We start from the raw sequence: 17,022 nt of genomic DNA, 5'->3' as shown, positions 1-17,022 counted from the left end.
TAGGCGTGTTGCATCTGAGGCGGGAGGCCTACCGCGAGGAAATTTCCTGATTGGTTCCGGTCCGTAGGTTGCTGGGGAGAGACGAGGAGAGGCGGGCGGGGAGGCCGCAGGGCAGGCGCTGATTGGCTACGGTGAGAGCAGCTCTGCTTCCGATGATTCGGCTCTTCTCCGTTCAGTCTCAGCCAAGCGCCTGCAGCCGTCGTTTGAGTAGTCGCGGCCGCTGCCCCCTCGCGGATCAGGAGCCTCGCGTCTCCTGCCCGCCCGCCCACCGCCCCGGTGCCGCTGGGAGGAAGCGAGAGGGAGGCCGCCTGCGGGTTTGTTGCCCTCCTCGCCCCCAGCTGGGAGAGCCGAGCCCCGGCCCAGTCGGTCGCCCGCCACCTTCGTAGCCGTTACCCGCGGGACGCCACAGCCGGCGGCCGGGAGAGGCGTGCGCCATGGCCTCCGGAGCTGAGTGAGTGTGTGCGCGCGCTCGCCGCCCCGCTGCGGGTGCCCGCACCGGGAGACCCTCGGTGCTGGCTAGGCCCGGCAGGGCCTTTTGGTCGGCACGTCCAAAAGGTGGAGACTGGCAAGGAAGGAGAGAGGAGGAAAGGAAGGAAAGGGGCGAATGTGGGACCGTGAGCCCGATGGGGCTGTGCACCCGTGCGCCCCCTAGGCGGGGTTTGCGTTGGGCCCGGGTGGGGGCCTGGGCCAGATCGTGCTGTGTCATGCAGGCCCCGGCCGGCCGGGGTGACTCCCTCGAAACGGCGTCTGGGCCTGGTGAGGTCTGCGAGCCCACACTGCCGGCGCAGAGTCCCGGGGCCTTGGGACGCCTTTCTGCGATTGGGCCTATCACTCACCGAAGGCCCTTGGTTCCCAGAGAGAATAGGCCCCGCGGGCCGGAGGCACCGGCTGGGCCTGGTGGGCGTGGACTCTGAACCACGTGAAGGCCTCAGGAGCTCTGAGACTGAGGCGGAAGCCTGGGCTAGGTAAGGCCTGGTGATCCTAGGGAAGCTAACAGGCCTTCCTGCCGGAGCCAAGTCGACCTGAGGTGGTTGGCATTTTCTGCCACCGGAGTAGCTAAAGGCTGTTTGGGAGAGGGCGGGCCTGGCGTTTCGCTTCTGGCTTTCTTACTACTTCAGGCCTCTTGTTAATCGTATGAAGGCTTAGCCAGCTTTCTTAGGTGTTATAACCCGGGAGCGGGGAAAATGGAACTTTTCTTACAATTTGTTCGAACCTCAGTTTGTATTTTGTGGGTCTTCCTAGATTTCAACTTTCGTATTGTGAAGGTTAGAGTTGTCTAAACTCTTTATTACCCACATGCGCTGCCCCTTAACCGCAACCTGCTAAATTGAGAAATCCTAAATCTTTTATGGGCTCACCCCTATCTCCACCCAGCATGAAAGAATCAGATAAAACCTGGCTATTAAGTTTAGAATGAAAACTGAAAGAAAGAAGAAAAAAAAAACACTGCCAGCCTACAGAAACTTTTCTATGCAAATCAACTTCCTGCCCTGAGCAGATTAGTTTTTTGAGGTGTATTCCTTTTTCTCAAATATCTGGTTGGGATGAAGTGTTATTCAGTGTCCTATTTAAAAGGACCGTTTATTTATACTTAAAATATTTTCTTAGGTTATCTATCTTTTATTTTCAAGACTAAAAATAAAACTCCAAAATTCTTGGATCCTGAATCATAGACATTTTCTTTTGGTCATCTTGATGATTTACCTGAGCTCCTTCCATCCCTATGGCCCATTGGAGTTCTGGAAGGGGACTAACTCATGCAGAAGACAGTGGAGTATGCCCCAAAGAGATTCCAGACTGTTATTGACCCATGGTCAGGCTAAATTCCCTATTTTGAAGATTACTTTCTTTGATCTCAGGAGATAGGTAGGGAATTAGAGGTCTTTACCTTAAGTGGGGAGGACATAACTCTCATCTCCAGAGCCGGAGTTAGGGATGATAGGCAAATTGGAAGTTTTCCTAGAATACATCTTTGGAGTTAAAAGTGAAATACAAACTGATGTTAAAGAGGCATCTGGCTTTTTAAAAAATGCCCTGCCCCTGTCCTATAGATGAGGAGGAAGATGGGTACCTTTTGGAGAAGTTGTTTGGGCATTGGGAGGGAGAGAAGGAACCGATGGGTTTGCATTGCCCTGACACTTTGGTCATGCAGTCACTTTGCATTGGAAGGGTCTGCCTACTCTGTAATACATGTTCCCATCTGGCACATTTGTGTTGGGACAGACAAGTTTGGGCTGAGGAAACCCATGCTTGAAAACTAGTTTAAAGACAGTGGTTAAAAAGGCATCTGTGTGTGAAGGTCAGCAGAAAGCCTACAACTTTGTCAGCTGAATGAGGTTTATTTTTTTGCTGGGTTATCAGGACCAAACGATGTAAAGACGCTGTAATGCTCTGGTTGGCATTCTAGAGCACAGGCATCTTTTAAATTTTTCTCTTATTTTTGCAACTTGTGAAAACTTTTCCAGTGGGAATATTATTTTGTCTTGTTTTTGTTGACTGCTGTATCCCCAGCTCCTAGAACAGTACCTAGCACATAATAGTCATTAATTGATTGAATGAAGAAATGAAAGAGATACCTTTTTGTCTGTTTTCTTCCTCCATTGTCTGGGTTCCCTATTTTGGTTAATGCTTATATTTTCCAGAGCCTTACTTAAAGAGGCAGGTTTTCAAAGGGAAAGCCTGCTTAGTCTAGTCAGTGAAAGTTTAGACATGAACTACATAAGAAATGGTGGTCACTATTAAGGGAATGATCCTAGCTTCTAGGAACTGATAGAAACTGAGAAGGGAACCTTGATTTGGGTGAGAAGGCCCTGTCAGCCTTTCTTGGTTGACCCTTTGGAAACAACTTGGTGGAGTTGTGTGGCTTTGCAAAGAGAGATTATTGTGAAGCTCCTTTTGTACATTAGCCTCTTTCTGAAAGTTCAAGATCTTTTAGAGTCCCCCCCTACCCCAACTTGTTGGTCCTTGTGCTTGGCATACCTGTTGTACCATGGAATGCTTTGGCATTCATTTTAGCCAGTAAGGAAGATAGTGCTGATGAAGCTGCTTCAGGCTTGGTGGGACTTGGGCTGTAAAGCCTTAGGGGAAGTTACCTTGCTCACCTCACGTGCAGGAAGGTTAGCCGAGAAAGAGCTTATGTTTTCCTTTGAGGAGCTCAGCTTGTGTTTGAATGAATCTATCAACAACCTGTTGAAAATAGTTAACCTCTGAGGTTGTTTTGCAAATCTTCTAATGTTAGTAGTCATGGTGAACATTAATAACATGCCAAGCATTGTATTGAGCATTTTACAGTCATTATCTCACTTTAAGACAATAACCCTATCAGATAGTTGCTACTTTATCCTTCATTTTACAGATGAGGATATCAGAGTCAGATAGGTTGAATAATTTACCCAGTAAATCAGTTGCAGGGTTGGAATTTAGATCCAGCAGGTCTGCTCTTAACCACTGCTATTCAGCCTTATGGCTGCTTTCTCTAATTACCACTCTGCCTCTACTTCTGTTACACCCTCTTCTTAGGCCATCGTTTCCTGACCCTAGGGATTTAGAGCTGGGATGTCAGTGCTCAGATCCTATTATATGCTAGATACTGTTCCTCGTGACAATATCCTTGGCTAAATTTCCTTCCATCCGCGGCCTGGTATAGGGGCAGTTCATATACCAGGCAGTTCATCTATCTACTATTTCTTTCCTAAGTGTGAGTTTTAGAGACTGGTGGGGCCTCTGGGGCTGGCGTATATATTGTGACTGATTACATTGCCTCTTTTTAGTTCAAAAGGTGATGACTTATCAACAGCCATTCTTAAACAGAAGAATCGTCCCAATCGGTTAATTGTTGATGAAGCCATCAATGAAGACAACAGTGTGGTGTCTTTGTCCCAGGTAAGTTGGATACATAGTACAGTCTTTCCTTACTGTGTTTATGTAAGGGCTTTTCCCAGGTTACTTTTCTCATTTTTCTTGCAATGACCGCAGGTTGGGGATTACTGGGAATCCCAGCCTTCAGGGCTGCTGCCTCTACCCTCTTCTGCTCAGTGACCAAAGGCCTTAACCTTCTTTCCTTAGCCCAAAATGGATGAGCTGCAGTTGTTCCGAGGTGACACGGTGTTGCTGAAAGGAAAGAAGAGGCGGGAAGCTGTATGCATTGTGCTTTCTGATGACACATGTTCTGATGAGAAGATTCGAATGAATAGAGTTGTTCGGAATAACCTTCGTGTACGCCTAGGGGATGTAATCAGGTATGTTTGGAGTTCCTAGTCCCTCAGGGATGGGAGGCCAGAGACAGGCGGGCTGTGTTATAGGCAGGATACCTCAAAAGCCTTGGCAACTGCAGATAGAGGAACTCGTTTGATTATGGAAAGACTTTTGTTTCAGGGAAGTCTTTAGGTTTCATTTCTGCCTTCTTGGGACTTCCAGATCTGCCTCTGCATGGCTCTTGGGACAAATTAGCATTTCTTTGACTTTCTTGGTGCCTACATTTTTTACTCTAAGAGATGAACTTACTACATCTTAGGCCCTGGTTTAGGGTGCCATTTGAGGGTCTGTGTTGGCCAAATAACCTTCAGAAACTCACTGCTTGTGTCTGAATTAGTGACTTGTGTTAGGGCTGGGATGATGTGGGGGAGTGGGCGAGGAGGGTGGGTTCCCAGTGGATCTTTTAAGGACTCAGTTTCATCTAAGTGAGAACCTTATGTGGAGCCAAATCTAGGATATCTAGTTGGAGTGATTTGGGTTGTTCCTTAGTAAATTTAGGCAAAAGGCTCTTCCATTTTTGGAGTCATCTCTAGCCATTACTACCCAGCGACTCATCTTAGGATCATCTTAGGTTTCTGGTACTTTTTCATGAATTCTAGATTTAATGTAACCTTCCTAGGGATGCTTAGTCACATTCTCAGGATGTTTTGACCACCTGGCTGAGATTGTTTTATTCTTTTTTTCACTTCATTTCTCTGACCCAGACACTTTTTAAGGCTAAGGCTTCCCCTTATAATGTTGGCTCCAAGATTAGCCAGAAAGGATTATCCTGGAATGTCTCTCACTAAAGATATATACACCCCATGTCTTTGTGGGGTGCCTTTTCCCTTTGGCTCACTGAAAGGGAGTGGGCTGCCGCAGCATCATCTTCTGGTGATTCCCCTTACTACCCTGCCTTGAGTGTCTTCTGTTTGGCTGTTCCTCTACCCTCACTCCCACCCTTCTCTCCTTTCTCTCTACACCTAAAGCCATCCCTGCCTTTTCTCTTTCACTTTCCCTCAGCTCTCTGTGCCAGGTGCTTTCCTCTGCCCAGTCCTTGGGGCTGTAGTGTAGTTGGTAATGTGGAGTCTGCTTGTTATCCTCAGCATCCAGCCATGCCCTGATGTGAAGTATGGCAAACGTATCCATGTGCTACCCATCGATGATACAGTGGAAGGCATCACTGGCAATCTCTTCGAGGTATACCTTAAGCCGTACTTCCTAGAAGCTTATCGACCCATCCGGAAAGGTGAGAGAATTGTAGAGAATGGGCTTAAGGATGGTTGTTGGTAGAAAGCTTGGGAACAGACCTTGGAAACTTTCTGTCTCCTCCTTATATATACGTGCATGCACATACATTCTGTATACACTTGTGTATATTCCCTCTCACTTTTGCTTGCTTGCTCACTTTTCTGCTGCAGGAGAATAAACTCCTCTCATGTATTTCTAAAAGAAAAGTGGGAGTTTCATTTTGGCTGTGTCAGAATATAAAATATAGCTCTAACATTGGTTGTTCTAGTAAAAGCCTTGGTTACCTGTGCCACAGAAGTCAAATTATAAGGGGCATCAGGCATATTCAGGTTTTGTTTACTGTCCTCTAAGTGGCAGAAGGATTCTTTATAGGTTAGTTTCTCTTCCTGCCTGATGAGACCTTGGGGATAGACTGGAGAGAGGGCAATATCTACTGAGCTTGACATTCCAGACCCCTGATTTTGATAAGGAATTCTCACTTGTCAGCTACAGTTGACACCACCTCTAACTCCTTGAACTGCTTGCTCTCATAGGAGACATTTTTCTTGTTCGGGGTGGAATGCGTGCTGTGGAGTTCAAAGTGGTAGAGACAGATCCCAGCCCTTATTGCATTGTTGCTCCAGACACAGTGATCCACTGTGAAGGGGAGCCTATCAAACGAGAGGTGAGTTCTCCTTGATCCCAATATCTAATTTCATGATTATCCAGTGGGGCAACCGTGTGGTATAATTATTAGGACTGGGTTCTCTTTGGAACTAAGCTTCTTATTCTGAGGTGGGTAAGCCTCTTTTTCTTTGTCTTCCCCATGTTCAGGATGAGGAAGAGTCCTTGAATGAAGTAGGCTATGATGATATTGGTGGCTGCAGGAAGCAGCTAGCTCAGATAAAGGAGATGGTGGAGCTGCCCCTGAGACATCCTGCCCTCTTTAAGGCGATTGGTGTGAAGGTGAGTATCCTGAGCTCTTGTGTGATTAAGTCCAGGGTCATTATTAATGACTGCTAAGTGTCTAATCCTGGGCTGTGTTTGCATCCATGACTTTCATTATTATGTAATGCTTTGGCAATAATATATTATTTGCATTTACTGAGGACTCTAAATTTAGTAGAGCTACTGATAATCTAGAGTAGGGTGGGCCACATAAGTTTTCTGTCATTTTTCAAAAATTACAGCTCTTTAAAATGTAAAAACTTTTCTAATATCACAGGCCTTATAAAAACAAATCTCATTGGGTTGTCAACCTGTCTAAAATGATGCCATCCAGGGGCAGTAGAAATTAAAGAGATTTGCCAGAGGTATAAAGGGTCCTGAGACCAAAAAGTTTGAGAACTACTGGTCTGGGATGTAGTTTCCTGACCTTTTCCATATTGTGGGATACACAAGATGAAATTATTACCATTTTCCCCAGTATATGTCATAAAAATGATTTTATCTGTTTGAGCCGTTTACATTTCCTGCCTTTGGTGGGGCCTCAAAAATACTACTTGAGAAAGGGAAAATTGTGGTTTGCTATAAGGAAAAACATTCCAACGTGATAATACATCTTAGAGGGTTAATAAATCCTAGAGAATTGTGATTGTTGGAGTAAATGAGCCTCTGGCAATGCAGAGACTAGGTCCTGCTTTCTTAAATGACTTAGATTGTCCCGGGCCCTTGTTATGTCTGAAGTCAACACTTGGGAAAATGGCCTCTTACATTTCCCTGGTCCCAGAATTTTTAGACCACACTCAGCCTAGAGTTTCTTAGGGTGGTTTCTCTGTCCTTAGTCTCCTGTGCAAGTTATAATCATAATTGTTTCCAGCTTTCTGGCAATATTTCTGTGCTAATAACATGGGTGAGTGTAGCCAGAAGTAAACTTTCTTCCTTGCTTTCAACTCTGAGGCTCATTCTTATTGGTGTCATGGTTGAGTCCTGATTCTCATCCTCTATAGAGTCCCAGTCAAGTCATTTTAGGGTGAATAGGGTTAGAAGGCAGCAGTCAACCTAATCACACTCTTCTACTGGTCCTCAGCCTCCTCGGGGAATCCTCCTCTATGGGCCCCCTGGGACAGGGAAGACCCTGATTGCTCGAGCTGTGGCAAATGAGACTGGAGCCTTCTTCTTCTTGATCAATGGTAAGAGACTTGGCTCATCTTGTGTCTGACTGAGTCCATGGAAACATACATTTGTACCCATGTTTCACATTTTAATACATTACTGACCTATAAGCAACAAGGGAAAGATAGTTTTTCACTGGTGTCCCCCAGCCCACCTTGAGAAAGATGTGGACAGGCTAAGACTATTTAGGATGAACAAGTTAGAATGAGAAATCAAAAGACCCATGCTAAATTTATTTCAGAGGGTCTGGGGGATATTGTTGAGGTAACTGGCACTTTGGGAATAATATTTAGCTGGTGAGGTCCAACTGGTGTATTACCTCTTCTGTTTCGGCCAGAAGTCCCCAGAGCATCTACTGTCATCTTCACACTTTGATCTCTACTTTGATAACAGTGTACTGAGTCCCTTAGCTTTTCTTTGGGAGAGGCTATGAGAAGGTAGGCAGAGGTGATCTTTACTACCTCCTCACTCAGGATCTGCCTCTGGTCTGGGGAAGCAAAAGATCAGATTTTTGGGGGTGCTGGGAAAGGAAGTAGTTTTGCCATTGTCTCTATTCTGTATCCTTTCAGGTCCTGAGATCATGAGCAAGTTGGCTGGTGAGTCTGAGAGCAACCTTCGTAAAGCCTTTGAGGAGGCTGAGAAGAATGCTCCTGCTATCATCTTTATTGACGAGCTGGATGCCATTGCTCCCAAAAGAGAGAAAGTAGGAATTTCCTCATGGGGTATGTGGGTGGTTGAAAGGTCCTGACTTTGCTTCTGACCAGGCATCCTGTCCTGATAGACCCATGGGGAGGTGGAACGGCGTATCGTATCGCAGTTGTTGACCCTCATGGATGGTCTAAAGCAGAGAGCACATGTGATTGTCATGGCAGCAACCAACAGACCCAACAGCATTGACCCAGCTCTACGGCGATTTGGTAAAAGACCCCAAATTTCTTTCTACCTCTTCTTGTTCATGGGGAGATAATGGCTCTTCGGGCTTAATTTTCTTGATTCCACCTCTGTCCTTCATTTAAGTCACCTGATCGTGAGGATTTCTTGAATTTTGGAGCTCTTCGTAGTGATAGGATCCAGGGGTCCTTTTTCCTCCATCCCATGGTCTGTCTTGGGTGACCAACTATCCTGAATTGTTTCAAACTGGGGTTTCCTACAACATGGACTTTCATGGTTAAACTCAGGACAGTCCTGGGCAAACTAAAATAGTTGGTCACCTTAGGCCTGTCCCGTCTTCCCTCTGGACCAGAAATGACCCCTATTCTCACACACTTTCCCACAGGTCGCTTTGACAGGGAGGTAGATATTGGAATCCCTGATGCTACAGGACGCTTGGAAATCCTTCAGATCCATACCAAGAACATGAAATTGGCAGATGATGTGGACCTGGAACAGGTGGCGTGGTGATGACTGCTGGCCAGAAATTAGAATGTCCCTTTCCCGGTTGTTATAGGGAATTGATTAGGGACATAAGTGAAAGATGTGCGGAGATTGATTTTGATCCCTGGGGAAAGGGGGAGAAAGGGGAAAAAAGGTGATCTTAGATTGAATCCAGAAAACGAGTTGGCAGTTTGTCAGTTGACATTACACTAGAATAAATCAGAATTGTTGGAGCAGCTTTTATTTTCAGACCCCAAATTCAGGTTTGAGCAATTAAAACCCCACCAATGAAGGGACTGCTGGTATGTGTTCAGAGAAATAGGAGGAACCAGTGAGGGGCTACTGAGCCTTCTAAGACAGTGGGTCTTATTTAGGGACAAGATGGAAAGTAGATCTTTTCCTTGCAGGTGGCCAATGAAACTCATGGGCATGTGGGTGCTGACCTGGCAGCTCTGTGCTCGGAGGCTGCTCTGCAGGCCATCCGCAAGAAGATGGACCTCATTGACCTAGAGGATGAAACCATCGATGCTGAGGTTATGAACTCCTTGGCAGTCACCATGGATGACTTCCGGGTAAGGACTATACTGCCACTTCAGGTACACAAACATACACTTTGGCCTCTCCCTGGCAAGTCTCATCTCGAATTTTTCCTCTTTATTTAGTGGGCCCTGAGCCAGAGCAATCCATCAGCACTGCGGGAGACAGTGGTGGAGGTGCCACAGGTGACCTGGGAGGACATCGGGGGCCTGGAGGATGTCAAACGTGAACTCCAGGAGCTGGTCCAGGTAGGGTAGCTTGGTCCAGGGTTAGTTCAAGGTTAGCATTCTTACATCGTAATTGAGCTAGGTGGTCTCTGGGTGTCAGCATACTCACTGTGAGAGTTGTGAGAGCATGGCTTAAGAACCTGCTGTTCTAAGATTTGAGGCACTGAGGAACCTGTTCCTAGGGAATCTCGATCTTATACCATGGGGTGCACCATGGGATGGTGGAGGGAATGATTCTGTTAGGAATTTGCCAAACTATGGGGTAGCCCCAAACCCCCTTTTTCTTTCTCTACCCAGTATCCTGTAGAACATCCAGACAAGTTCCTCAAGTTTGGCATGACACCTTCCAAGGGAGTACTCTTCTATGGACCTCCTGGCTGTGGGAAAACCTTGCTGGCCAAAGCCATTGCTAATGAGTGCCAGGCTAACTTCATCTCCATCAAGGGTCCTGAACTGCTCACCATGTGGTTTGGGGAGTCTGAGGCCAATGTCAGGGAAATCTTTGACAAGGTGAGCTATAAGGGGCTGGACTGTATTTATTTGCTTGGGGGCAAGGTAGGGATATAGTGACTGTCGTTTGGGGAGAGTTAAAAACAGTCTCATCGCTGACAGCTCAGCTATGGCCAGTTCACTTCATTTTCCTTCCCTTATGAAGTCTGAGAGACCCACTTGTGATAGTGCTTGAGTCCATCTATCTCTCCCACAGGCCCGCCAAGCTGCCCCTTGTGTACTGTTCTTTGATGAGCTGGATTCGATTGCCAAGGCCCGTGGTGGTAACATTGGAGATGGTGGTGGGGCTGCTGACCGAGTCATCAACCAGATCCTAACAGAAATGGATGGTATGTCCACAAAAAAGAATGTGTTCATCATTGGCGCTACCAACCGGCCTGACATCATTGATCCTGCCATCCTGCGGCCAGGCCGCCTTGATCAACTCATCTACATCCCACTTCCTGATGAGAAGTCCCGTGTTGCCATCCTCAAAGCCAACCTGCGCAAGTCCCCAGTTGCCAAGGCAGGTGCAAAGTCATGGGCCATAGGGACTATTGTCTAATCTATAGTCAGGAATAAAATGGGGTGGCAGAAGATGGAGGCAAATAAATTGGGAGTGCTTGGGTGGGCCCAAGATCAGGTATCCTGGGGTAGGAAAGTCAAGATGCTATGGTAGCTCTAATTCTTTTAGGATGTGGATTTGGAGTTCCTGGCTAAGATGACTAATGGCTTTTCTGGAGCTGACCTGACAGAGATTTGCCAGCGTGCTTGCAAACTAGCCATCCGTGAATCCATCGAGAGTGAGATTAGGCGGGAGCGGGAAAGGCAGACCAATCCATCAGCCATGGTGAGCTTGTATCCTTTCCGTAAGTGTGCCAAGTGTGGGAACCAGGGGTCAGTTTCCTCCATGCCCTTGAGTTAAGAGAAGATTTTGGGAAGAGCATATCACTGAGAAGATGCTTAAAAGGGCATCAAAGGGAAAGAATACTGAGGTTAACCTCCTCAGTCTGGAATTATAAAGGCTCAGAAGAGATGCACAGGCTATGTGCTCAATCTGAATTAGGTTTCATGAGGGAAATTAAAGTATGATTGTGCAGTAAAACAGATAGAGCCGGGGTTCTAACCAAGGGCTATAAAAGTAGGGCTTCTGTAGTAGCCAAAGGGGTGCTGATGCAAAATACCAGAAATTGGTTGTTTTTTCTAAAGGGTATTTATTTGGGGTAGAAGCTTACAGATACCAGATCATAAAGCATAAGTTACTTCCCTCACCAAAATGTATTTGGAGCAAGATGTCTGCCGATGTCTGTGAGGGTTCAGGCTTCCTGGGTTCCTATGTTCCTGGGGCGCTTTTCTCTGGGTTCAAGGTTCCTTTCTTCCTGGGCCTGGCTTCTTTTTCCTCTGCGTGCTAACTTCCCAGGGCTCCAGCTTAAGTCTTAGCATCAAACGCCAACATCAGAGATCCTCCATTCTCTTCTTTGCCATGCCTTTTATCTGGTACCGATCAGATTACAAACATAATCCAGTATCTATTTTTGGAATATTCATAACCATATCAAACTGCCACACTCCACTCTCTTGAATTCCAAAAAGATATTATAATATTTTTTAAAAAACTTAAACCAGTAACAATGCAAATACTAAATTATGTCACAATCAATTTAAAGAAATATAGTTTGTTTTGGGGCAAAGTCCTGTAGACCTCTGAAACTTAGAAAACAATTCATCTGCTTCCAATACACAAATGGATAGAAAAAGGATAAACATTTTCATTACGATGAGAATTTGGGAGGGAAATATGAATCACAGTTTCTCTGCAGTTCAGTAGACCTCTAGGGCATCCTCTATTCGATTTCAGTCTGAGAGTCATTCTTAAGATGATGGTTTCTTCTCCTTGGGACCTTATGGTTACCCACCCTTTCCATATGCTTGACCAAAGGCCATTTTCTTGGTTCCACCCTCATCAAGCATCTGGGTGTTGACCAAGCTCCAGACCTCTCCCTCCAAGAGTGTTGGGGTGATTGCCATACCTTACTCAATCTTTGGGTTATAGTCTTAACCCCCCTAGTACAGTGATGGGAAGACAACATTCCCCCTAACCTTTGGCATATAGGCTCAACCCTCTCTGAGCACAAATTGACCACTTGGCTTTCTCTAACCTTTGGGGGACAGGTACACCCCTCCCAGACCTGTGGGGTGCTGACCTTAACTGCCCTAATTCTTGGGGAATGTGCCCCATTCTCTCTGTACCCTGAGGCAGCAAAACTCTCCCAGAATATTGGACAGGAACATACATCCTCTTCAACTGCTGGGGCAAACTCACCCTCTCTGTACACATGGGTGGGGCTCCTCTCTTGGCCCAAGGTGATATCCAAATTCCAGATCTTAGCTTCCATGATTTTCCTCTTAAAGCTCTTTCTCCTTCAATCTTTCCATGTTCTTTTTATTCCAGGCTGACAGTGGTTTTGTTCATACAGTTCTCTCAAAAACCTTGTTGGTTTAGCATGCAGGAAGCAGGGGTCCAAGCCATCAGACAGTAAGATTTTCCACAAGTTTTTCCAACACAGCTGCATCTTTCCTCCTAATTTACAAGTTCCAAGTTTAGTAAATCCTCTGATTGGGCACTTGCAACTGAGAGTCTGATTTCCAGAGTTTTTTTTTTTTAAAGATTTATTTATTTATTCCCCCCGCTCCCGGCCTGGTTGTCTGTTCTCTGTGTCCATTTGCTGCATCTTCTTTGTCAGTGTTGTTGTCAGTGGCATGGGAATCTGTGTTTCTTTTGGTTGCGTCATCTTGTTGTGTCAGCTCTCCGTGTGTGCAGTGCCGTTTCTGGGCAGGCTCTCCTTATGGGGCACACTCCTTGGGTGTGGGGCTCCCCTACACGGGGGACACCCCTGTGTGGCACAGCACTCCTTGCGTGCATCAGCATTGCGCATGGGCCAGCTGCACACAGGTCAAGGAGACCTGGGGTTTGAATTGTGGACCTCCCATGTGGTAGATGGACGCCCTAACCACTGGGCCAAGTCCTCTTCCCTCCAGAGATTTAAAATTTTCAGAATCAGTTTCTGTTTTCTTTGTGCCCAACAATTCAGTTCTCAGCTTATCTCACTCATCTAGCATTTTGCTATAAGCTGCAAGCAGAAGCCAAGCTGCATTCTCTGGATTTACTTTGGAAATTTCTTCAGCTAAATGCCCAGGCTTGCCATTTTCAAATTCTGCCTTCCATAAAACACCAGGAATTAATCTTTCTAAGTTCTCTGCAACTTTAAAACATTGATCACCTTTCCTCCAGTTTCCAATAATAGTTTCATCATTTACTTTTAAGGTATCATAAAAGTCTCTTCAGCATCCACATTGCTATCAACAGTCTCTTCAAAAACGTTCTAGGCCTTTTCCATCAAGCATCTCACAATTGCTCCAAAAAATACCCCTTACCCATTTATAAAACCATTCCAGGATTTTGGTAATTGCAAAAGCACTTCCCCACTCAGTACCAAGTTCTGCATTAGTCAGCCAAAGGGGTGCTGATGCAAAATACCAGAAATTGGTTGTTTTTTTATAAAGGGAATTTATTTGGGGTAGGAGCTTACAGATACCAGGCCATAAAGCATAAGTTACTTCCCTCACCAAAGTCTATTTGGAACAAGATGGCTGCTAACGTCTGTGAGGGTTCAGGCTTCCTGGGTTCCTACATTCCTGGGGCTTGGATTTTCTCTGGGTTCAAGGTTCCTTCCTACCTGGGGCTGGCTCCTTTTTCCTCTCTGTGCTGACTTCCCAGGGCTCCAGCTTAAGTCTTCAGCATTAAACTCTCACATCAGAAATCGTCCACTCCGTTCTTCGCCATGCCTTTAATCTGTGAGTCCCCACCCCAACGCCCTAATCATAACTCAATCGTGGCCAGGTACAGATCAGATTACAAACGTAATCCAATATCTATTTTTGGAATTCATAACCATATCAAACTGCTACAGTATCTATCTTATTTCTCACTGTATTCTGGTATGTAGTAGGGACTTGGTAATAAGTGAATAATGAATGAATGGCTTTCTTTACCTTTTGAAAGTGGTCTTGTAATATCCTTTCCCCCTGACCCCCAAGGTTAAGAATTACTGATGTTCTCATCCTAGGGAGCAGTCTCATAAATCACAGTAATTGAGTTGGCTTTGAAATGATAGAGAGGGTTTGAGCTGGCCTGTGAAGGGAGAGTAGAGTTTGGATAAAGGGAGTATGCAGCTCAAATATCTGGTTCAAGAATTGGAATTGCAAGAAAATATGGGGAAACAGATGTACCTTAAGCAATTCAGCTCCCGCCTACCATATGGGAAATCCCGGTTCAGTTTCCAGTGCCTCCTGGAGAAGTTGAACAAGACAGTGAGCTGGTTCAAGGGGCAGGTGTGGCAAGCTGACACAAGAAGATGATGCAACAAGGAGACACAGGGGAAAGACAACGAGAACACAACAAAGGAGGAAGCTGAGGTGGCTAAAGTGAATGAGTACCTCTCTCTCACATGGGAGGTCCTGGGTTTGGTTCCTGGTGCCTCCTAAAGAGAAGACGAACAGACAGCGAGTGCAAACAGTGGATGGTGTGTGTGTGTGTGTGTGTAGATAAATATCTTTTTAATGCCAAAAAAAATAAATAAAACTGTTAAAACAACGCACACAACAAAGATAAATAAAAAATTAAAAAGAGAACAATAATAAGAGACCAAACAAAAGTAGGATAGCAGGAATTGGGAAAACCTGGTTGGATTTAAAAGGGCATATATTACTTGAAGTGAGGCAAGTAGGCAAGTAGGTAAGGTGTAATCCAGACATGGTAAGCACTAAAGGCCATTGGCTTTTTTTTTTAATTTTTTTTTATAACATTTAGGTTTGTTGAGGTATAATTAACACTGTAAAATTCACCTTTTTTTCCTACCCTTTTTAGACATAACATTTCCTTGCTTTTTGACAAATATACATAGTCTACTACCCTGACTGAGATGGAAATCACTTTAATTCTAAAATGTTCCCTTGTACTACTTTAGTCACCTTCTCCCTATCATTCCTTGGCAACCACTGATCTGACTTCTGTTCTCACAGTTTTGTCTTTTCTAAAGAGTGCAGTCACAGGTTTGTAAGTAGGGCAGTGACTCAATTATATTCAGGGATTGGAGAGGCAGGGAACCAATAACTACTGCAGAAAATAGGGTGGGGCGGCCAGGGGAATTCCAGACTGGGCTTTAACTCATTCTGGCAGTCTGTAATTACTGAACCTTACAGGAGGTAGAAGAGGATGATCCAGTGCCTGAGATCCGTCGAGACCACTTTGAGGAAGCCATGCGTTTTGCCCGCCGTTCTGTCAGTGACAATGACATCCGGAAATATGAAATGTTTGCCCAGACCCTTCAGCAGAGTCGGGGCTTTGGCAGCTTCAGGTAACTGAGATGAGGGCAGTGAGTGGGCAGTGCTGATGTTGCCTTGGGGGCTATATAAACAAGGTGGTGGGAGTCATAAGTAGGTCTGAGGGTAGTTGTGAAAATCCTACACAGTCCCTTTCCTAACCTTCTTTTCTGGCTCTGCTCTTTCTTTTGCATACAGATTCCCTTCAGGGAACCAGGGTGGAGCTGGCCCCAGTCAGGGCAGCGGAGGTGGCACAGGTGGCAGTGTATACACGGAAGACAATGATGACGACCTGTATGGCTAAGTGGTGGTGGCCAGCATGCAGCGAGCTGGCCTGGCTGGACCTTGTTCCCTGGGGGTGGGGGGCGATCACCCAGGAGGGACCAGGGGTGCGCCCACAGCCTGCTCCATTCCTCAGTCTGAACAATTCAACTACAGTCAGACTCTGGACAGAGGGTTTCTGTTGCAAAAAATATGTATAAAACAAAAGTGATAAAATAAAGGCAATTGTCATTTGGGAGGCAGAGAGTGAATTACAAACAGGGAATTGAGCCTTGGGCCTACACCATTTCTGTTATGGTTTGGGGCAGTGCTGAGGACCTATGCAGGGTGTGAACTAAGGCACCACCGCCACCCCCCACAATAAAGCATCTGCACTTCACTCAATGCTGCCCAAGCCCTCTCTTCTTCTCCCTACCAACCTGGGCAGAAAGGTGAGGGGCCACAGTTGCTGGGTGTTTTAGAGAGAGTAGGTTGATTTTAATTTACATGCCTTGAGTTAATGTTGGAAAACTAATCACAAGCAGTTTCTAAACCAAAAATGACATGTTGTAAAAGGACAATAAATGTTGGGTGAAAATGGAGCCTGAGTCCTGGCCCCTGTGCCTGCTTCTTTTTGGGGGAAGGGCCTTGAGCTACTCCTCACTGTTAAGGCACTCTTCCAAATGTGAAATCCTGGAAGTAGGATTGTGCCCTCTTCTCATTAACCTCTGGTATGATACCTCCTGCTACTTCACCCTCTGTCTGCAGTATCATTGGATAGCATTGTGGTGGAGTGGGGGCAAAGCATAATGGCACTCCAAATGTGGAGAATGTAGTATCTCTCCATGTACATTTGATGTGGACGGTAAGGCTAGGCTTGCAGAGGACTCATTCCCTTATCCATACCAAGGACTGGATTGGGCCGTCCTCCACGAAAAATCTAAAAGTTGCAAAAAGAATTTTTGTCTGGAGGTGAATGTTTCCGATTTACACCTCCTTTTAATGCATCTAAAAATCCTGAGCATTCATATCTTGTTGAGGATTACAATTATGTCCAATTTTATGTAATTTGTATTATGAAAAAAAAAACAAAAAATGGTCTTTTTCTAATGTGAAATTCTAGTTTTGGATGTGTTTTTTCCAAACTAACATCCTCTCATGAGAGCTCACAGAT

General features: G+C 45.6%; 1 protein-coding gene across 1 annotated transcript; it reads left to right on the top strand.

Annotated features, from left to right (window-relative positions):
• Positions 1-55: 55 nt before the first annotated feature.
• On the top strand, positions 56-16,450 carry VCP (valosin containing protein). The gene is made up of 17 exons (XM_004483970.5): positions 56-451; positions 3,771-3,882; positions 4,066-4,238; positions 5,340-5,482; positions 6,018-6,148; positions 6,298-6,429; positions 7,493-7,595; positions 8,148-8,281; positions 8,360-8,495; positions 8,855-8,967; positions 9,360-9,524; positions 9,615-9,737; positions 10,014-10,226; positions 10,423-10,731; positions 10,900-11,055; positions 15,468-15,622; positions 15,786-16,450. Exons 1-17 carry the CDS (start codon positions 435-437, stop codon positions 15,889-15,891), a joined length of 2,421 nt encoding a protein of 806 aa, XP_004484027.1. The 5' UTR covers positions 56-434; the 3' UTR covers positions 15,892-16,450.
• Positions 16,451-17,022: the final 572 nt, after the last annotated feature.

Source organism: Dasypus novemcinctus, chromosome 8 (genome assembly GCF_030445035.2).
Source record: "Dasypus novemcinctus isolate mDasNov1 chromosome 8, mDasNov1.1.hap2, whole genome shotgun sequence".
Classification (NCBI taxonomy): Eukaryota; Metazoa; Chordata; class Mammalia; order Cingulata; family Dasypodidae; genus Dasypus; species Dasypus novemcinctus.
The sequence above is the reverse complement of the archived record's forward strand: the minus strand, read 5'-3'. Positions and strand labels throughout refer to the sequence as shown.